A 23,259-nucleotide genomic window follows, 5' to 3' on the forward strand; every position below is an offset into this window, starting at 1 on the left:
ACGTCCAAGTCAAATTTTGAACTCCCATGACCACCCGTTCTCAAAAGCGTACCACTGAGCTGTATGGTTTATGTTGTTACAAGGCTTGTGGCTCAGCTTCTACACTGTGCAGTGGGGGACGTCAGTCCTTGTCTCTTCTGCCAGGTTGCGGCCTGTAATGCTTTACCTTTATGTATGGCTAACAGCTGACTGACTCTGGTGTTTACATTATTCTACATAACATTATTCTGTATAAGTATATCTCTGACTAATGCAGACACCTGTATTCTTTATTGTGGTGTCTTGAACGTGATTGTCAATATCATTGCTATTTAAAACCACATCTCACCATTCAGTCTTTTTAGAAGCAAAGACCTATTTTGACACTGAGAATTTCCTCATTGTATTGATGTACTACCACTGTGCTAAATAAGACTAAATTAGGATCTGTCCAGCTGTTCAGAACTGGCCCCTCTGCAGAGGCAGAATTGTATTTAACCACAGTCTACAACACCATTCCAGCATAATTGTTGTTATTCTCTCACTGCATGTCAGACTCACCGGCTAGGTCAGTGTTTACTGTTGTTTCCTAATTGCCCTTATTGAAATGGTAGTGGGCCACCTTGGTGAACCACTGCATTCTATGTGGTGTAAGTACAGCTATAGCGCTATGAGGAAGGGAGTTCCAGGATGTTGCTGAATCCTGTATCTTGTATTGGCTGTGCTCAGGACACCTTCCCAAATTAATGAAGCAGGCTAGATTTTACCGTTCCAAATCTAGTGAATTTGAAGGGGGTGATGCTCACACAATCCAGCTTGTGACCTGCCAACCATCTGCCATTCAGCTTCAACTGTAATCATATTTCCAGGACGTAATGATGAGTTGAGACTGTTCTGTGACCAATTAATACCCACTTAATGAACAAACAAAGAACAAAGAAAATTACAGCACGGGGACAGGCCCTTTGGCCCTCCAAGCTTGTACCAATCGAGATTGTCTGTCTAACCTGTCATCTATTTTCTAAGGGTCTGTGTCCATTTGCTCCCCACCCATCCATGTACCTGTCCAGATATATCTTAAAAGACGCTAACATGTCTGCATCTACCACCTCCGCTGGCAACACGTTCCAGGCACCCACCACCCTCTGCGTGAAGAGCTTTCCACGCATATCTCCCTTAAACCTTCCTCCTCTCACTTTGAACTCATGACCCCAGTAATTAAGTCCCGCATTCTGGGGGAAAAAGTTTCTTGCTATCCACCCTGTCTATACTCCTCATGATTTTGTAGACCTCAATCAAGTCCCCCCTCAATCTCCGTCTTTCTAATGAAAATAATCCTCATCTACTCAACCTCTCTTCATAGCTAGCACCCTCCATACCAGGCAATATCCTGGTGAACCTCCTCTGCACCCTCTGCAAAGCATCCACATCCTTTTGGTAATGTGGCGACCAGAACTGTACACTGTACTCTAAATGTGGCCAAACCAAAGTCTTATACAACTGTAACATGACCTGCCAACAGTTGTACTCAATACCCCGTCTGATGAAGGAAAGCATGCCGTATGCTTTCTTGACCACCCTATTGACCTGCGTTGCCACCTTCAGGGAACAATGGACCTGAACACCCAGATCTCTCTGTTCATCAATTTTCCCTAGGACTTTTCCATTTACTGTATGGTTCGCCCTTGAATTAGATCTTCCAAAATGCATCACTTTGCGTTTTTCCGGATTGAACTCCATCTGCCATTTATCTGCCTAACTCTCCAGTCTATCTGTGTTCTGCTGTAATCTCTGACAGTCCCTTTCACTATCTGCTACTCCACCCATCTTAGTGTCATCTGCAAACTTGCTGATCAGACCACCTACACCTTCCTCCAAATCATTTACGTATATCACGAACAACAGTGGTCCCAGCACAGATTCCTGTGGAACACCATTAGTCACAAGTCTCCAATTTGAGAAACTCTCTTCTATGACTACTCCGTCTCCTGTTGCCTAGACAGTTTTTTTAATCCATCTAGCTAGCACACCCTGGACCCCATGTGACTTCATTTTCTCCATTAGCCTGCCATGGGGAACCTTAGCAAACGTCTTACTGAAGTCCATATATATGACATCTACAGCCTTTCCCTCATCAATCAACCTTGTCACGTCCTCAAAGAATTCTATTAAGTTGGTAAGACATGACCTTCCCTGCACAAAACCATGTTGCCTATCACTCATAAGCCCATTTTCTTCCAAACGGGAATAGATCCTATCCCTCAGTATCTTGTCCAGTAGCTTCCCAGCCACTGACGTCAGGCTCACCAGTTGATAATTACCTGGATTATCCTTGCTGCCCTTCTTAAACAAGGACAACAATTAGCAAGTCTCCAGTCCTCCAGGACCTCACCCGTGTCTCAGGATGCTGCAAAGATATCTGTTAAGGCTTCGGCTATTTCCTCTCTCGCTTCCCTCAATAACCTGGGATAGATCCCATCCGGATGAGGGTACTTGTCCACCTTAATGTCTTTTAGGATGTCCAACACTTCCTCCTTCTTTATGTCAGCTTGACCTAGAGTAATCAAACATCTATCCCTAACCTCAACGTCTGTCATGTCCCTCTCGTTGGTGAATACTGATGCAAAGTACTCGTCATGAATGTCACCCATTTTCTCTGACTCAGCGCATAACTTTCCTTCTTTGTCCTTAAGTGGGCCAATCCTTTCTCGAGTTACCCCCTTACTCTTTATATATGAATAAAAGGCTTTGGGATTTTCCTTAACCATGTTTGCCAGCAATATCTCATGTCCTCTCTTAGCCCTCTTGATCCCTCGTTTCAGATTCGCTCTACATTCCCCATATTCTTCCAAAGCTTCGTCTGTCTTCAGTCGCCTAGACCTCATGCATCCTTCCTTTTTCCTCTTGGCTAGTCTCACAATTTCACCAATCATCCATGGGTCCCTAATCTTGCCTTTTCTATTCCTCATTTTCACAGGAACATGCCTCTCCTGCACACTAATCAACCTCTCTTTAAAAGCCTCCCACATATCAAATGTGGATTTACCTTCAAACGGTTCCTCCCAGTCTACGTTCTCCAGATCCTGCCGAATCTTGGTATAGTTGGCCTTCCCGCAGTTTAGAACTTTTCCTTTAGGACCACTCCCATCCTTGTCCATGAATATTGTAAAACTTAAGGAATCGTGATCGCTTTTTCCAAAGTAGTCCCCTACTGTAGTTTCAACCACTTGGCCGGGTTCATTCCCCAACACCAGGTCCAGTATGGCCCCTTTCCAAGTTAGACTACATACATACTGCTCTAGAAAACCTTCCCGGACACACCTCACAAATTCTGCTCCATCTTGACCCCTAACACTGAGTTAATCCCAGTCAATTAGGAAAATTAATATTTCCCATCACCCCCACCCTGTTTCTCCTACACCTTTCCATTATCTGTCTACATATTTGTACCTCTATCCCACGCTTGCTGTTGGGAGGCCTGTAGTACAGTCCCAACATTGTTACTGTATCCTTCCTATTTCTGAGTTCTACCCACATTGCCTCACTGCTTGAGTCTTCCTTGGGGCCCTCCTTCAGTGCGGCTGTGACATCGTCTTTGACCATTACTGCAACTCCTCCACTCCTTTTACCTCCCTCTCTATCCCGCCTGAAGCAGCAATTTCCTGGGACAACTAGTTGCCAATCATGCCCTTCCCTCAACCAAGTCTCAGTAATAGCAATAACATCATACTTCCGGGTACTGATCCAAGCCCCAAGCTCATCTGCCTTATCTACTACACTTCTCACAGTAAAATAAATGCACCTCAGACCACCTGTCCCTTTGTGTTCATCACCTGCTCCCCACCTACTATTCCCTTTAGTCACACTGACTTCATTATCTAGCTCCCTACAGGCTTTCGTTACAACCTCCTTTCTGTCCAAAATTTGGATCCCAACCCTCCCACATTAGTTTAAAGCCTCCCCCACAGCATTAGCAAGAGCACCCCCAAGGACAATGGTTCCAGTCCGGCCCAGGTGTAGACCGTCCAATTTGTAATAGTCCCACCTTCCCCAGAACTGGTTCCAATGTCCCAAAAATCTGAACCCCTCCCTCCTGCACCATCTCTCAAGCCACGCATTCATCCTGGCTATTCTTTCATTTCTGCACTGACTAGCACGTGGCACTGGTAGCAATCCTGAGATTACTGCCTTTGAGGTCCTACTTTTTAACTTGGCTCCTAACTCCCTAAATTCTGCTTGTAGGATCTCATCCCTTTTTCTGTCTATGTCATTGGTGCCTGTATGCACCACGACACCCTCCCCCTTCAGAATGTTCTGCAGCCAATCTGAGTCATCCCTGACCCATGCACCTGGGAGGCAACATAACATTCGGGAGTCTCGTTTTCGACCGCTGAACTGCCTATCTACTCCCCTTACAATTGAATCCACAATGACTTAACCTGTGCTCTTTCTCCCACAACAAATGGAGTTTCATGTTGTTTGGGAAGTTTCACAACTTTACAAGCAGAGGGCACCTCCTTTAGAAGTTCCCTGTGGTATCCAGCCCCAACAAGATGATCCTCACCCATTTACTGCCAACCCCCGGTACCTAAAACCTGGCTTTTAAGATCCCTCAGCTCCCTTGCCAGGACTGTAAGCCTGGCCATGCTGATAGCTCTAGCAATAAGAATTTGCCCTATAAAGTCATTATAGCAAAGGCCATGCAATTAAAGCTGCTGAAGTGTCAGAATTTGCTAACAGCATGAGTTATTGGTGGGGCATTACAGGCAGTGGCAGATCCTGAGAAAATCTAAGAGCATCAGCAATTGAACAGCTTAAATGTATTGATATAAATTCATAGGGCGATTGTAATCTTCATTTGCTGATATGTACACTACATGAAGCATCATCTGCAGTGGACACTGTATTGGAAAACTTATCTTGATGCTTTTGGGAATGCCTTGTTTTCCCGCTTGGGTCTAACCTGTTTGTCTGTTCAACAGATCAGGTCCAACATTAGACACTTCTGGAAGGTAGAAGATTTAAGTAGCCTCTCTTTCTTCTGTTGTCCACTTTGTATCAGTGTTAATATTCTACTCAATGTGTCAGTGTTTCTCCAGTCTAAATTTTCCAATGCTTCTCAGCATGCTTTTCACATCCCTGATTTCATTACCGACTGATATACATTTTATCTTCCTGTTGAATGGAAACAGGATCTTTGTAATTTGCAAATTGTCTGTCTTGAACTTCTATGTGGAATCTCTGTATCATTAGGCATTCTGTGGCGGGTGGCTAAAATACTAAATTGGAGTAAAATATGTGGTTAATGTTGCAGATTTTAGTTATCATGCTTGTAATGTTTTTTTTTCTCCAATAGGATGCCTTCACGAAGTTCCTGTGACCCCAGAACACAACATTCTGAGGTAAAAACAGAGATACTCAAAATGTTGAAGCCATGAGTTCAATATTTTCACCTTCAGACATAATGCTGCCAAATTTGTTAGGAAATTAGAGAATCCATTGATGTTCCCAACAGCTCTTTTGCTCCCAGTAGGGGTAACTCTAACGTGGGCTCATGAAGTTACTAGCATTCCTTGGATCTTTCAACCTTCTTTTGAAATTCTGTGCATTCTGGAAAGTTACTTGCAGACTGGAATGTGAACCCATATAATTTAAGAATGAAGGGAGAGAGAAAATGGAGAACTACCAACTTGTGTGACTTCAGTTTTAGGGAAAATGTTTAACATATGATAAAAATGTGATAACTAGAGACTTAAAGAATACTAATATTATTAGGCAGTGTCGGTCAGAATTTATGGAAGGGAGAGCATGTTTACCATTTTGTTGAAGGTTTGTGGGAATGTTACTTGTAACATAGATGAAGGAGAACCTGCAGATGTAGGGTGTTTGAATTTTCAGAAGGCAAAAGTTTAGGAAATAAAACTGGAGCACAATGAGTGAGGGGTAATACGCTCATATAGATTGAAAATTGATTAAACATAAATTAGAGAGTAGTAACAAACGGATAATTCTCAAAGTGGTTGTAACTCGTGGGACAGGTGAAATGTCAGTGCTGGGGTCACATCTGTCACAATCTGTACAAATGATTTGAATGTGTAGATCAATACAATATTTACAAATTTGCTGAACACACAAAAATAGGTGTATGTTGTTCAAAGGATACAAGGTGGCTCAAACGAGTTGGACAGGTGAAGTGCCATAACATTGCGGCTAAAATCTTATGTGAAAACGTGTGAAGCTGTTCAATTTAGTAGAAATAAAACAAAGATAAAATAGAACATAGAACATTACAGCACAGTACAGGCCCTTCGGCCCTCGATGTTGTGCCGACCTGTCATACCGATCTCAAGCCCATCTAACCTACACTATTCCATGTACGATCATATGCTTATCCAATGACGACTTAAATGTACCTAAAGTTGGCGAATCTACTACCGTTGCAGGCAAAGCGTTCCATTCCCTTACTACTCTGAGTAAAGAAACTACCTCTGACATCTGTCCTATATCTTTCACCCCTCAATTTAAAGCTATGCCCCCTCGTGCTCACCGTCACCATCCTAGGAAAAAGGCTCTCCCTATCCACCCTATCTAACCCTCTGATTATTTTATATGTTTCAATTAAGTCACCTCTCAACCTTCTCTCTAATGAAAACAGCTTCAAGTCCCTCAGCCTTTCCTCGTAAGACCTTCCCTCCATACCAGGCAACATCCTAGTAAATCTCCTCTGCACCCTTTCCAAAGCTTCCACATCCTTCTTATAATGCGGTGACCAGAACTGTACACAATACTCCAAGTGCGACCGCACCAGAGTTTTGTACAGCTTCACCATAACCTCTTGGATCCGGAACTCGATCCCTCTACTAATAAAAGCTAAAACACTGTATGCCTTCTTAACAGCCCTGTCAACCTGGGTGGCAACTTTCAAGGATCTGTGTACATTGACACCGAGATCTCTCTGCTTATCTACACTACTAAGAATCTTACCATTAGCCCTGTACTTTGCCTTCTGGTTACTCCTACCAAAGTGCATCACCTCACACTTGTCTGCATTAAACTCCATTTGCCACCTCTCAGCCCAACTCTGCAGCTTATCTATGTCTCTCTGCAACCTACAGCATCCTTCGTCACTGTCCACAACTCCACCGACCTTAGTGTCGTCTGCAAATTTACTAACCCATCCTTCTACGCCCTCATCCAGGTCATTTATAAAAATGACAAACAGCAGTGGACCCAACACCGACCCTTGCAGTACACCACTAGTAACTGGTCTCCAGGATGAACATTTCCCATCGACTACCACCCTCTGTCTTCTTTCAGCAAGCCAATTTCCTATCCAAACTGCTATATCTCCCACAATTCCATTCCTCCGCATTTTGTACAAATATTTTTTAACTGGTGAGAGATTAGGAAGTGCCGATGTGTAAAGGGACCTGGGTGCCCTTTTGTGACTCTCTAGAGGACAACATGTAGGTGCAGCAACTAATAAAGAAGTCAAAGGTATGTTAGCCTTCATTGCAAGAGTATTATGTGCAGGAGTAAATTGGTGCTATTGTTTTGGACCGTGCTGAGATCACACCTGGAATATTGTGTACAGTTTGTGTATCCCTCTCTAAGGATGGAGATACTTGATGTAGAGGGAGTTCATCAGGAGTTCCCTGGACTAATCCCTAGGCTAGTGGGATTGTCATATGAGGAGAGATTAATGAAACTGTATTCTGTAGAATTTTGAAGAATGAGGAATTCCTTCACCCAGAAGGTGGTGAATCTTTGTAATTCTCTGTCAAAGAGGACTATGAAAGCTCGATCATTTAGCACGTTCAACCCAGCAAGTTTGGAATGCCTAGATGGCAGCAAGGGACAAGCGCAAAAGTGGTGCTGAGGTAGAAAATCAGTCATATTCGAATTGAATGGTCCAATTAAATAGATGGGCTGTATGGCCCACTGTTCCTATGTTCCAATGTTACAATGATTGTGTGATGATGATGATAACAGGATAGCTGATTATGTGTCATCCAGTAATGATGTTAGTATTTATTATCTTGTGATTTTGGATCAGTGGCTGTTGTTAGAAAAGTTTTGGAAGCTAGAAATGAATCATGAGCACATTGGCAGTGGTGTTCAAGGGCAGGAACGAGAAGAAATTGGGGATGCGTGTTGGCAGGATCTTTAATTAAAACTCATTGAAATTACTGATAACTGATTCCAGCCCTGTTTTCCATTCATCTACCAATGGGAACAATCCTTCATTATTTTGCTGAATTCAGATTCCAAAGTTTCACTTGCCGTATTAATCAGTGTTACTGTTTTCACTGTAAGATAATAAAATGTGAGGCTGGATGAACACAGCAGGCCAAGTAGCATCTCAGGAGCACAAAAGCTGACGTTTCGGGCCTAGACCCTTCATCAGAGAGGGGGATGGGGAGAGGGAACTGGAATAAATAGGGAGAGAGGGGGAGGCGGACCGAAGATGGAGAGAAAAGAAGATAGGTGGAGAGAGTATAGGTGGGGAGGTAGGGAGGGGATAGGTCGGTCCAGGGAAGACGGACCGGTCAAGGAGGTGGGATGAGGTTAGTAGGTAGATGGGGGTGCGGCTTGGGGTGGGAGGAAGGGATGGGTGAGAGGAAGAACCGGTTAGGGAGGCAGAGACAGGTTGGACTGGTTTTGGGATGCAGTGGGTGGGGGCGAAGAGCTGGGCTGGTTGTGTGGTGCAGTGGGGGGAGGGGACGAACTGGGCTGGTTTAGGGATGCAGTAGGGGAAGGGGAGATTTTGAAACTGGTGAAGTGCACATTGATACCATATGGCTGCAGGGTTCCCAGGCGGAATATGAGTTGCTGTTCCTGCAACCTTCGGGTGGCATCATTGTGGCAGTGCAGGAGGCCCATGATGGACATGTCATCTAGAGAATGGGAGGGGGAGTGGAAATGGTTTGCGACTGGGAGGTGCAGTTGTTTGTTGCGAACTGAGCGGAGGTGTTCTGCAAAGCGGTCCCCAAGCCTCTGCTTGGTTTCCCCATTGTAGAGGAAGCCACACCGGGTACAGTGGATGCAGTATACCACATTGGCAGATGTGCAGGTGAACCTCTGCTTAATGTGGAATGTCATCTTGGGGCCTGGGATAGGGGTGAGGGTGGAGGTGTGGGGACAAGTGTAGCATTTCCTGCGGTTGCAGGGGAAGGTGCCGGGTGTGGTGGGGTTGGAGGGCAGTGTGGAGCGAACAAGGGAGTCACGGAGAGAGTGGTCTCTCCGGAAAGCAGACAGGGGTGGGGATGGAAAAATGTCTTGGGTGGTGGGGTCAGATTGTAAATGGCGGAAGTGTCGGAGGATGATGCGTTGTATCCGGAGGTCGGGAGGGTGGTGTGTGAGAACGAGGGGGATCCTCTTAGGGCGGTTGTGGCGGGGGCGGGGTGTGAGGGATGTGTTGCGGGAAATACGGGAGACGCGGTCAAGGGCGTTCTCGATCACTGTGGGGGGAAAGTTGCGGTCCTTGAAGAACTTGGACATCTGGGATGTGCGGGAGTGGAATGTCTTATCCTGGGAGCAGATGCGGCGGAGGCGGAGGAATTGGGAATAGGGGATGGAATTTTTGCAGGAGGGTGGGTGGGAGGAGGTGTATTCTAGGTAGCTGTGGGAGTCGGTGGGCTTGAAATGGACATCAGTTACAAGCTGGTTGCCTGAGATGGAGACTGACAGGTCCAGGAAGGTGACGGATGTGCTGGAGATGGCCCAGGTGAACTGAAGGTTGGGGTGGAAGGTATTGGTGAAGTGGATGAACTGTTCGAGCTCCTCTGGGGAGCAAGAGGCGGCGCCGATACAGTCATCAATGTACCGGAGGAAGAGGTGGGGTTTGGGGCCTGTGTAGGTGTGGAAGAGGGACTGTTCCACGTAACCTACAAAGAGGCAGGCATAGCTGGGGCCCATGCGGGTGCCCATGGCCATCCCCTTAGTCTGTAGGAAGTGGGAGGAGTCAAAAGAGAAGTTGTTGAGTGTGAGGATGAGTTCAACTAGGCGGATGAGAGTGTCGGTGGAGGGGGACTGGTCGGGCCTGCGGGACAGGAAGAAGCGGAGGGCCTTGAGGCCATCTCCATGCGGAATGCAGGTGTACAGGGACTGGACGTCCATGGTGAATATGAGGTGTTGGGGGCCAGGGAATTGGAAATCCTGGAGGAGGTGGAGGGCGTGGGTGGTGTCACGGACGTAGGTGGGGAGTTCCTGGACCAAAGGGGAGAAAATGGAGTCCAGATAGGTGGAGATGAGTTCGGTGGGGCAGGAGCAGGCTGAGACGATGGGTCGACCAGGGCAGGCAGGTTTGTGGATTTTGGGAAGGAGATAGAAACGGGCCGTGCGGGGTTGGGGAACAATGAGGTTGGAGGCTGTGGGTGGGAGGTCCCCTGAGGTGATGAGGTCGTGAATGGTGTTGGAGATGATGGTTTGGTGCTCGAGTGTGGGGTCATAATCGAGGAGGCGGTAGGAGGTGGTGTCGGAGACACCACCTAGCTATCTGGAAAACCTCTATTCCTCCTTGAACCTCCATCCCCTAATCTTCACCTCTCTTTCAAGCATCCCATTTCTATTCCATAACCGACATGTGTGCCTCTGAGTCTTGATTCCCCAATCCCCAATTTTTCCTTCTGCACCTATTGTACAGTCTCCTCCCCCAATACCCTTCCCATTCTTCAATCTCTTCTCAGTCCTCATTCTCCAATTTCTATCCCCTCCAAAATCCTATTCCCAACTCTTCAGAATCCTCATTCCTCAGTCTGTCCTCCTCAGCTCCACATTCTCCAGTTCTTCAAATCTGTTTGAACGTTCACTTTCTAACTGTCCTAACCCTGAGGACATTCTCCCTAAACTCTGCTGGCCGGAACTAGATGCAATAATCTAGCTGTTGCCCAGCTTTTTAAAGATTCAGCATAACACTTATTATCATAGTCAGTTGCTCTATTTATAAAGCCGCAGGGTACCATACACTTTACCAAATAACCTATCAATACGTCTTGCCATGTCCAATTACCCAAGCAAATGAACCCCCAGGTCCTTCTGCTCCAACAGTGCTATTAAGTCTCCCTTAACGATTCAGATTCCCTCTGCCAAGTGTATTGCCTCACACTTCTCAGTATTAAATTCAAGCAACAAATTGTTTGCCCATTTTGCTAGCCTGAAATATATCCTGTTGCAGTCGATTGGTATCATCCTCATTTGTATCAGATTCTCAACAATTCATTTGTAGATCTTAAAAATAGCAGTGAATATGGCACTGAACCTTGGCGAGCAGTGCTGTCAATCTGCGTCCAGTCTGAAAAACCATCATTTTACATGACATTCTGACCTTAGTCCTCCTTTTTAATTCAGTCTGACAAATGACCCTCTTTTTCCAAGATACTCGGTTTTGTTTCCCAGCCTTTTGTATGGTACTTTGCCAAATACTTCCTTAAAATTGACATGGATAATATCCACTGCATTCTCGTCATCAGCCTTCCGTATTAGTTATTCAAAAAGTTCAATTAGTTTTTTTTCAAGAATGATCTACCTTTTGCAAATTAGTGCTGGCTTCACTGAATTAATTCAAGCCTTTTAGAGTGTCAAACCCCTGAGATTGCGAAGAGATGGCCTGGGTCTTCTGAAGGCAAGCTAGTCATTGCAATAGTTCAGACAAGAGTTGCCAGTCAGGATCCTGTAGAAGCTTACTTCCTGGGAATTGTCCAAAAGGTTGAAATTTCTAATGTTTACCAACGTCCAGAAACCTCCAGATAAGCCCCCAGCTTTGGACAGAGAGTCAAAAGCTTCTGAGAATTCTGACTGACTTAGCTTAAATGTCACTCAGAAAAGTTAAAGAAAACCACCATCTTCTCAAGGGCAGACTCAGGATGGCAATTATTGCCAGCCCAACTGGCAATGCTCACATCCAGCAAATAAATTATTTTTAAAAATGCCTGCTCTAACTCCTGGGCAACTATTATACTAATCAACTTCACCTCCACCCAATTCACTGCTAACACCCCCTTTAATTCTTCATGGACTGCTCTCCTGTAACAACCTGATCCTTGACATCCCCTGACTGAGGCCCAATGCACCACTTACTGGATCTTCACTTAATTCTCAGAGAAAGTGTATCACTGTGGATAGGCCGTTCAGCCCTTTGAGCCTGTTACAGGAGAGCACTGCATCCTGCATAAGCTTCATTTCTGTATTTCTGTACACACACAGGTGGAAGAGCAAGTGCAAGTGGAGGAAGATGAACCAGATATTCACTCTGAAGAGACTGTTTGAATTCTGCATTGATACCTTTGAGCTGCAGGGATCCCAAGCGGAATATGATTTTGCTGTTCCTGCAACCTTCAGGTGGCATCGTTGTGGCACTGCAGGAGGCCCAGGATGGACATGTTGTCTAAGGAATGGGAGGGGGTGCTGAAATGGTTTGTAACTGGGAGGTGCAGTTGTTTAGTGTGAACTGAGCGGAGGTGTTCTGCAAAGCTGTTCCCAAACGTCCACTTGGTTTCCGTAATGTAGAGGAGGCCACAATGGGAACAGGAGCACAAAAGCTGACGTTTCGGGCCTTGACGCTTCATCAGAAAAGGGGGAGAGGGGGAGGCGGTTCGAAGATGGATAGAGGAAAGATAGGCGGAGAGGAGACAGGCAGGTCAAACAAGCCGGGATAGAGCCAGTAAAGGTGAGGGGAGATGGGGAGGAGATAGGTCAGTCCAGGGAGGACAGACAGGTTAAGAGGGCGGAATGAGGTTGCTTCATCAATCTTCCATCCGTCATAATGTCAGATGTAGGAATGTCTGCCAATGATTGCACAGTGTTCAGCACCATTCATGACTTCTCAAATACTGAAGTAGCCCATGTCCAAACGCAGCAAGACTTGAACAAGGCTTGGGTTAAAAAGTTGCAAGTTACATTCACTGCACTCAAAAACCAGGTAAAAACCATCTACAACAGGACAGCATCTAGCCACCACCCCTTAACATATCTGCCAATTTCTTTAACTCTGGCTTGCTACAGTGTTCCAGTGAAGCCCAATGCAAACTGGAGGAACGACACCTCATTTTCCGCTTGAGAACCTTACAGCCCTCCGGACTCTATATGGAGTTCAGTAATTTTAGGGCCTAAACTCTCTCATGTCTCAGCGCCCCCCCACCTCCCCCCATCTCACATGCCAGGCCTTGTTACCACATACTCCCCTGTTGTTAGTCACTGAAAGTCTTCATTAACAACTATTCACTCTCCCAGAAATAGTAGGAACTGCAGATGCTGGAGAATCCGAGAAAGCAAAGTGTAGAGCTGGATGAACACAGCAGGCCAAGCAGCACGGGAGCAGGAAAGCTGACGTTTCGGACATAGGGTCTAGGCCTGAAACGTCAGCCTTCCTGCTCCTGCGATGCTGCTCGGCCTGCAGTGTTCATCCAGCTCTACACCTTATTCACACTCCCAGCCTGATAGTTAGCAACTCCTTTGTCTGTCCAACTGTCTTTCTCTCTCTTTGGCCTCTATTTTATTGTTTATTCTCTACCTCACCCACCTCCCTATTTTCTGCATATAAACTGATGATTTCCCAGCCACCATCAGTTCTGAGGAAGGGTCACTGGGCCTGAAACGTTAACTGTATATTCTCCTTCACAGACGCTGGCAGACCTGCTGAGCTTTTCCAGCAACTTTGTTTTTGTTCCTGATTTACAGTATCCACAGTTCTTTTGGTTTTATAACCCTTAACATATAACAGCGATACTATCACTGAATCCCGTATTATCATCATCCTGGGCATTACGATTGACCAGAAACTCAACTAGACTCACCATACACATATCGCAGCTACGAGATCAGATCAGGGATATTCGGAATACTGCTCTAAGTAACTCACTTCCTGACTCCCAAAGCCTGCCCCGAGGCTTAAGTCAGAAGTATGATGGGATACACCACATTTGCCTGGATCAGGGTAGCTCTAACAACACTCAAGAAATTTGACACCATCCTCTACAAAGAAGCCCACCTTATTGGCACCACTTCCACAATTATTTACTCCCTCCACCATCAACATTCAATGGTAACAGTGTGTACTGTCTCCAAGATGCACTGCAGAAATTCACCAATAATCAGTTAGACAGAATCGAACAAACCCACAACCACCACACATGGAAGGACAAGGGCAGCAGATATATAGGGACTCTACACCAGCCTATCCTCCAGAACCTCCGGGAGCCTGTCTGCAAACCCAGTTTCTTCCTTTCTGCCACGTCTGGGGCAAATGTCATGAATTGAGCAGCGTAGCTCTGAATTGACAGTGCATGTCTAGGTGCTTAAGAGCCTTTAAAGTTGCTGTGGGCATCATGGAGACAGTACACATTGTTACCATTGAATGTTGATGGTGGAGGGAGTAAATAATTGTAGAAGTGGTGCCAATAAGGTGGGCTTCTTTGTAGAGGATGGTGTCAAATTTCTTGAGAGCTGGACAACTATAAATTCCCCTCCAAAGTATTCACCATCCTGACTTGGAAACATATTGCTGTTCCTTTAGTGTCGCTAGATCAAAATCCTGGAATTCCTTCCCTCTTGGAATTGTGGGTCCACCTACAGCAAACAGCACATGGATTGCAGGGGTTTGAGAAGGCAGTTCACAATAGTAATTGAGGAAGGGAGGTATAATGTTCAGTATGATTTCAGTATGAATGTTCAGTATAATTTCCCGGTTTTATACCAAATACTGCTAATTATGAAGCCCATTTTCCATATGTTTTGCTAACCACTTAAAACACTTAGTACTTTCAGGATTTTAGGCCCCCTGTCCTGAACTTTCTGTAAAATTGCACCATTATCTCGATGTTGCCCCATCATTTGGACTCTGCCATAACATATTTCCTCACCAATTCCATTTGCCACTTGTATCCCCATTTTCTTCCCCTATCCATGCCCTTTTGCAATAGGTATCATCCTGCACTATGCACTACGTGCTTGGTATTACTGGAAAATTTTGAAATTCCACCCTATATTCCAACATCCAAGACATAGAGTCATAGAGAAACATAGCATGGAAACAGATCTTTTGATCCAACTGGTCCATGCTGACCAGATATCCTAAATAAATCTAGCCCCATTTTCTAGCATTTGGCCATATCACTCTAAACCCGTCCTATTCATATTACCCATCCAGATTCATTTTAGATGTTGTAATTGTACCAGCCTCCACCACCTCTGCCAGTTCATTCCATATACAAACCACCTTCTATGTGAAAAAGTTGCCCCTTAGGTCCCTTTCAAATCTTTCCCTTCTCAGCTAAAACCTATGCCCTCTAGTTTTGGACTCCCTCACCCCAGGGAATAGATCTTGACTATTCATCTTATCCATGCCCCTCAAGATTTTATAAACCTTTATAAGGTCAACCCTTAGTCTCCGGTGCTCCAGGGAAAATAGCCCCAGCCTATTCAGCCTTTCCTTGTAGCTCAAACCCTCCAACCCTGGCAGCATCCTTGTAAATCTTTTCTGAATCCTTTCAAGTTTCACAGTATCTTTCCAAAAGCAGCTTGACCAATGTCCTGTGCATTTCTTTCATCGATACTCTAAATCATCAAAAAATGTGATCAAACTCATCAAGCATGATTGCCCTTTTACAAAGTCTTTTTTGCAAATTAACCTTGGACAATATAATTGTTTACCATTCACCAATCTGAAAAAACAATTATTTACCAGTTGTTTTCATCCAGCCAGCCCTGGCCCTCTAATTCCATGAGCCTGAATTTTGATGTTCAGACTTTGCCAGTTACATGTTTGAAAGTCATATACACAAGTTCCTTGTGCATTCCTTTCATCCATACTCTCAGTTACTTCGTCCAAAAATGTGATTAAACTCATCAAGCATGATCGCCCTTTTACCAAAAACGGTCATTTGCTTTGAACAATATATCTGAGTTGAATACTGTTATATTTTGGTATTTTGGTAAACTGAGTTTCATGAAAAGTTTCTGTCCATCAGGTCTATTGAGTTTTCTCACACTATCATCCCAAACTCAGCTCATTAATTACTCACAACATGCCTATGTTCGTCTTTCTCATCCTTAACTAGTTGGATTCTACTACTCACCATTCCCAGAAGAATTTACCACTGGGGATATTCTGGAATATACTGGCATCCATGATGCCCACAGCAACTTTAAAGGCTCTTAAGCACCTAGACATGCACTGTCAATTCAGAGCTACCCTGCTCAATTCATGACATTTGCCCCAGACATGGCAGAAAGGAAGAAACTGGGTTTGCAGACAGGCTCCCGGAGGTTCTGGAGGATAGGCTGGTGTAGCGCAGGATGTTCTCTTCCTGCACCAATGGCAGAGAATACCATGCCATCAGACCCTGCCAGCTTGATCTGAAGTCGCCATCTGGGTCATTGCAATCTCAGCCATCTGGAGAAATATCCAACAAGGGAATTAAGAAAAACCAAAAGTACTGCGGATGCTATAAATCAAGAACAAAAACCAAGTTGCTGGAAAAGCTCAGGTGGTCGGCAACATCTGTGAAGGAGAAAACAGAATTAATGTTTCGGGTCCGGTGACCCTTCCTCAGAAAGAGAATTAAGAAGGTCATTGGCCTTCTGTGGTCTGCCAGGTTTAAGTACAACAATTTTCTCTCTGCTACCTCACACTCACTCCATCTCTACAACGGCACCATGTCCCACCAAGGCTCATGCTCTACAATTTTCACTGCCTCTCACTCACTTTCACCCTCCTCCACACCATTAACCTTGCATGGCCTCTTCACTGCCGAGTCACACACTAGGGACAGCTCACCACTGTGCACACCCACCCGTCCCCCCAACTAACAGCACCAGCCCTAAGAGCTGTGCCACCGATTTCCCTCTCACTTCTTTCTTCCCTTTTCCTGATTCTACAAGAAACAGCCCACAATATAGCAGAAAGAGCCAATTGTTACAGGTGATATTCTGGGGAGCAGATCCTGATGATAAACATCCAGAGTGGCCAATGGACTGAAAGATCATAAGAAGTAGGAGCAGGAGTAGGCCATTCAGCACCTCGTACCTGCTCCACCATCCAAAAGGATCACAGATTATCCAGCATTTCTCATAACTATGTTCTGCATCTCTCCTATAACCTTTGATGTCACCTACTGATCAATAATCTATCTATCTCAGCCTTAAATAATAAAAATAACTCCACCCGCACAGGTGTCTGTGGCATGGGCTTCCAAAAGCACTGCTGTATAATGCATCATCTCACACAGCTGTCTGTGGCCTGGACTTCCAAAAATACTCAAACTTGCCAAAGAAGAAATTCCTCCTCAGCTCAGTCTTAAATAGCGCCCCTTTATTCTGAGACATATCCTCTGTCCTAGACTCTCCCGTGAGAGGAAAAAGCCTCTCAGTGTTGCCCTGTCAAGTGCCTTAAGAACCTCAAGTTTTGATAAGATCACTTTTCATCCTCCTAAATGCCAGTGAGAACAGTCCCAATCTGTTGAGCCTTTCCTCCATCCTAGGGATCATCCTAACGAACCTCTCTGAATTGTGTCTAATGAAGTGATATATTTCCTTAACTAATACAACGAAAACTGCTTGCAGTACATCAGATGTGGTCTGCACCTTGACCAGTTGTAGTAAGATATCCATACTGTTACACTCCAATCCCCTTGAAATAAAATGCAATACTCAATCAGCCTTCCTGATCACCCACTGTGCCTGTATGCCTTTTTAAATATTCACTCATGGGTCATGGACATTACTGGCTGTTTCGTGCACAAGTACTCCAAAGTCCCTCAGTGTTGATACTTTCTGTAGTTTTTCTAATTTAAATCGTGCTCTGAAATCAAAGTATCTGGTCTGGTATCAAAGGCTGTTCTTAACTTGCTTTATGGTGAATTCTAACTGAAAGCTGTGCCCTTGACATGACTGATGACAGCTCACAACCATGCATCGTGCGTTTATGTCTGTGCTAAATAGCAAGGCAAGACAGAAGGACTGTGAACCTGGCTAGGGACGGCAAATTGCAAAAAGGCAGGGATGCTGTCAACATTCAGATTGGCACAAAATGGGTGAGTGTTAAGAGAGCAAACACCTCTGGGATGCAGCCTGATGCAGTACACAGGCAGCAGCATTTCCATGTTAGTTGCTGGTGCACCCCAAGTTTTGAAGTGTTCTGTAAATGAATCAGAGAGTTGCCATGAGGGTTCTGAGAGGCTGGAAGGTATCAGCTGTCAACCAGCTGTTTTTTTTTACATTGAGAAAGGCCTTGTCTGTCTTTTGCTATGAAAGCTCTTTCTTTTTATATACTGTGGTAAAACCCTATAGAGAATTTATTAGCATTGACCGTTGTAACAGTTGGTGTGTGTCTTGTCATAAATTACTGAAAACATGTGTCATTATGGCTAAACCGTCACTTTACCATCTGTCTGCTTTTGTTGGATAAGGGAAGGGAAACATTATCTGCCAAACTGTATGCTAAGTAATAGTTATTCTGAAGCTCAGAAGCTTATGACAAGGATTGAATTAAAGCATTTCAGCAGTTTTGACCCTTCAGAATTCACTTTCACTTCCAGCAGAAACTGAGTAAATTCACAGAATGTAAAACAATCATTCACAGCCTCTTGCCTGTGTTAATTCTTTGGAACTGAAGCCAACAATCCCTCCTCCCACCACCAAGTACCACAATTATTTCATCAGCAGCAGCAGCTGCACCTGCTTTTTGGTGACAGTTGTACCACAGCAAACCTGGCCAATGAGATTCATATAGAACCCACAAATGCCACCCCGGCCTCTGTAACGGAACACCACTGCAGGGTGAGGGAAGCTGCTGTTGTGGATGTGCAGGCAGTTGCGTCAGGACCTCAAACAATAGGTAGCAACAGGGTGGGGGGGGGGCACTCTAACTTACTCCCCATAGAAAGAAATGCACCTATGGGAGAAGGAGCATTCAGGTCAACAAGGAACAGACAGGCAAAAGATTCCCCAACTCACTGCAGTTTTAATTCTATGTAAACACTGTTCATATTTCCTTTGTTAATCTTGCTTTCCCTTCATGGCGACCTCATGCTATTGGAATAAGGAATATCTGCTTCATGGTCTGTGTGTTCGAATCTCTTGTTTGTCACTCAATCAGCCAACAATAAAGCAAACTATTGAATCAGCCTGAGGGAGCACTTCAATACTCTTCAGAATGAGTTTCAGGATTATTGTGCTCTGTATAATCTCGCACAGCAAAGTTTGGAGGAGTTTGCAGAAGGGAAGACGGAGGAACCAGCTGTCTCTTCTCATGCGGAGGAAGGTGATGATGTGAGGAAACTGATGGGGTAGCTGTAGGGTCCATTGCCAGGACAATGGAGCAGTGTCTCAGATGGCATGGTGAGAATCGCATCACCAGCAGAGATCAGGATAAGTGAGGCTCCGCAACATTTCCACATCAGTTTCATTGTTATCCTGTGTTGACTGGGAGCCCAAATTCACCCTATGGGCATCATAAGTACTTTAGTTTCATTGCATTATACTTTGTTCTGATGGCTTTGTGAAATTCTGCCATTGCTTTAACACTGCTTATTACTGTAATACTGATAACCCCAATATTCTCAATACGCTTGTTCTAGAAAGTACTGAACAACTCTACAAAAGTGGGCTGATATTTTGCTCTGTTGTGTGTGTGTCCATCTGGAATAATGCACGTCCCATTTGCTAAATATGAGCTATACAGACAGCATTGCAAGACTAGAACATTATCTGCACAATACTTCACATTCCAATAACCTTCGGCAGCTGCAAGGTAAAATGCTGCCTGTTCTTGCCAGAAGCAGTCCATATGCATGTTACTGTAGATGCCACAGGCACTTTTAACTTAGTTTCGATGCATTCATACCTCACTGACATATTCTCCAAATGGGGACAATGTATTACTAAAAACTCTGTGATGCAGACATTAGCAAGACATGGAACAAAAACAAAATTGCTGGAAAAGCTCAGCAGGTCTGGCAGCATCTGTGGAGGAGAAAACAGAGTTAACGTTTCGGGTCCGGCGACCGTCCCTCAGAACTTTGTTCTTGTTCTTGATTTACAGCATCCGTGGTTCTTTTGGTTTTTACCAGCAAGACATGTAATGATATGGCTGCAGGTACTGCTTAAACAGTAAATAATCAGGTAAACACTACCTGCGGCATTCCTCAGTGTATAAAGAGCCTCTAGTTATAGCAATGATATCCAAGTCTCATATCGGCCAACAACTTCCTAAACAAATCAGGAAACAGGTGCAACCTTATTCAGCAGGCAACCCCGAGTGTTACAAGCAGCTAAAAGAAAACCCAACATCCATTCTTGAAGTACACTTAAGTACATACTTATTATTACGGTTCCTCTGTGCATTGATGAAACACTTCTGCAAGGTTTCCTCCGTGATACTCATCATTGTGACTTGGAAATGTTTGGCCATTCCTTCAGTGTTGCTGTGTCAAAATCCTGGAATTCCCTTCCTAAGGGCATTGTGGATTTTTCCACAGCACGTGGACTGCAAAAGTTCTAAGAAGGCAGCTTACCACCACCTTCTCAAGGGCATGTAAGGATGGGCTGTAAATCCTGGCTTAGCCAGCAATGCTCACATGCCAAAAGTCAAAACATGGAACTGTTTTCAAGAATAAGAATTAAGCTACAACTGTATGTGTCTATATGTGGGTCTAGATATTTTAAGTCACTGAAGACATCAAAAACTACATATGGAAAATTACATTTATGATGAAATGGACTTATTAGGAATAGTCAGCATGGCTTTGTGTGGGAGTGGACTTATCTCACAAAGTTGATTTTCTTTGAAGAAGTGACAAAGTGATGAGAGTAGGCAGTGGATAGTGTCTACATGAATTTACCAAAGCCTTTGACAAGGTTCCTCATGGTAGCCTGGTCCAGAAGATTAAGTCACATAGGGTCCACAGATACCAAATTGGCTTGGTCAGAGATGATAGAGGGTAGTTATGAGGGGTAGTTTTCTGACTGGAAGTCTGTGACTAGTGATGTTCCATGAGGGTCAGTGTTAGGACCTCAGTTGTTTATAATATATCAAAATGATTTGGATGAGAATATAAGTGGCCTGATTAGTAAGTTTGCAGGTAACACGAAAATTAGTGGATTTGTGAATGCTGAAGAAGTTTGCCAAAGGATACAGCAGGTCATAGATCATTAAAAAGTTGAGCAAAGAAATGACAGATGGAGTTTAATCTGGACAAGTGTGAAGTGATGCATTTTGCAACTAAAATGCAAGATGAAAGTATAAAGTAAATGGCAAGACCTTTAGGACCACAGATACACAGAAGGATCTTGGGATGGAAGTGCATAACTCCCTGAAAGTGGTGACACAAGTGGATAAGGTAGTTAAAACATGCATACAGCATGCTAGCCTTCATTGGTTATAAAAGTTGGCAAATTAAGTTGTAGTTGTGTAAAATTTTAGTTATGCCACATTTGGTGTATTATGTGCAGTTCTGGCTGCCACACTATAAGAAGGATGGGGAGGTATTGGTGAGAGTGCAAAAGAGGTTTATCAGGTTGATGCCCGAGTTGGAGTACATTAGCTGTATTAGAACATAGAACATAGAACAGTACAGCACAGAACAGGCCCTTCAGCCCACGATGTTGTGCCGACCATTGATCCTCATGTATGCACCCTCAAATTTCTGTGACCATATGCATGTCCAGCAGTCTCTTAAATGACCCCAATGACCTTGTTTCCACAACTGCTGCTGGCAACGCATTCCATGCTCTCACAACTCTCCGTGTAAAGAACCTGCCTCTGACATCCCCTCTATACTTTCCTCCAACCAGCTTAAAACTATGACCCCTCGTGTTAGCCATTTCTGCCCTGGGGAATAGTCTCTGGCTATCAACTCTGTCTATGCCTCTCATTATCTTGTATACCTCAATTAGGTCCCCTCTCCTCCTCCTTTTCTCCAATGAAAAGAGACCGAGCTCAGTCAACCTCTCTTCATAAGATAAGCCCTCCAGTCCAGGCAGCATCCTGGTAAACCTCCTCTGAACCCTCTCCAAAGCATCCACATCTTTCCTATAATAGGGCGACCAGAACTGGACGCAGTATTCCAAGTGCGGTCTAACCAAAGTTTTATAGAGCTGCAACAAGAGCTCACGACTCTTAAACTCAATCCCCCTGTTAATGAAAGCCAAAACACCATATGCTTTCTTAACAACCCTGTCCACTTGGGTGGCCATTTTAAGGGATCTATGTATCTGCACACCAAGATCCCTCTGTTCCTCCACACTGCCAAGAATCCTATCCTTAATCCTGTACTCAGCTTTCAAATTCGACCTTCCAAAATGCATCACCTCGCATTTATCCAGGTTGAACTCCATCTGCCACCTCTCAGCCCATCTCTGCATCCTGTCAATGTCCCGCTGCAGCCTACAACAGCCCTCTATACTGTCAACGACACCTCCAACCTTTGTGTCATCTGCAAACTTGCTGACCCATCCTTCAATCCCCTCATCCAAGTCATTAATAAAAATTACAAACAGTAGAGGCCCAAGGACAGAGCCCTGTGGAACACCACTCACCACTGACTTCCAGGCAGAATATTTTCCTTCTGCTACCACTCGCTGCCTTCTGTTGGCCAGCCAATTCTGTATCCAGACAGCTAAGTTCCCCTGTTTCCCATTCCTCCTGACCTTCTGAATGAGCCTACCATGGGGAACCTTATCAAATGCCTTACTGAAGTCCATATACACCACATCCACAGCTCGACCCTCATCAACCTTTCTAGTCACATCCTCAAAGAACTCGATAAGGTTTATGAGGCATGACCTGCCCCTCACAAAGCCGTGTTGACTGCATTTGATCAAGCCATGCTCTTCCAGATGGTCATAAATCCTATCCCTCAGAATCCTTTCTAACACCTTGCAGACGACAGACGTGAGATTTACTGGTCTGTAATTGCCGGGTATTTCCCTATTTCCTTTCTTGAAGGGAGGAATTACATTTGCCTCTCTCCAGTCCTCAGGTACGACTCCAGTGGAGAGCGAGGATGAAAAGATGGAGTGCACTGACTAAACCCGTGGATTGTTTTTGCTAGAGTGTTGCAGACTGAGGGGCGATCTGATAGTAGAACATTAAATTATGAGAGGCATGGATGGGATAGGTAGCCTGAGTATTCTTTTTCCCTGGGCAGAAATGTCAAATACTAGAGGACATGGGTTTAAGGTAAGAGGGGTAATATTTAAAGAAGATGTATGAAGTAAATTATTTTCAGAGGGTGTTAGGTGCCTGGAACACGCTATCACAGGAGGTGGTAGAAGCAATTATAA

The 23,259-nt window shown here is 44.6% G+C and overlaps 1 protein-coding gene across 1 annotated transcript in view; it reads left to right on the forward strand.

The window, feature by feature from the left end:
• The window catches only part of LOC132209756 (nectin-3-like), a 50,579-nt gene extending 31,726 nt beyond the window's left edge, over positions 1–18,853 (forward strand). The window contains exons 7-8 of the mRNA XM_059646432.1: positions 5,336–5,381; positions 12,184–18,853. Coding sequence (XP_059502415.1) covers positions 5,336–5,381; positions 12,184–12,246 — 109 coding nt within the window. The 3' untranslated portion in view covers positions 12,247–18,853. The remainder of the gene's footprint in view (positions 1–5,335; positions 5,382–12,183) is intronic.
• The last annotated feature ends 4,406 nt before the right edge of the window (positions 18,854–23,259 follow it).

The sequence above is a fragment of the Stegostoma tigrinum genome, chromosome 6 (genome assembly GCF_030684315.1).
Source record: "Stegostoma tigrinum isolate sSteTig4 chromosome 6, sSteTig4.hap1, whole genome shotgun sequence".
Classification (NCBI taxonomy): domain Eukaryota; kingdom Metazoa; phylum Chordata; class Chondrichthyes; order Orectolobiformes; family Stegostomatidae; genus Stegostoma; species Stegostoma tigrinum.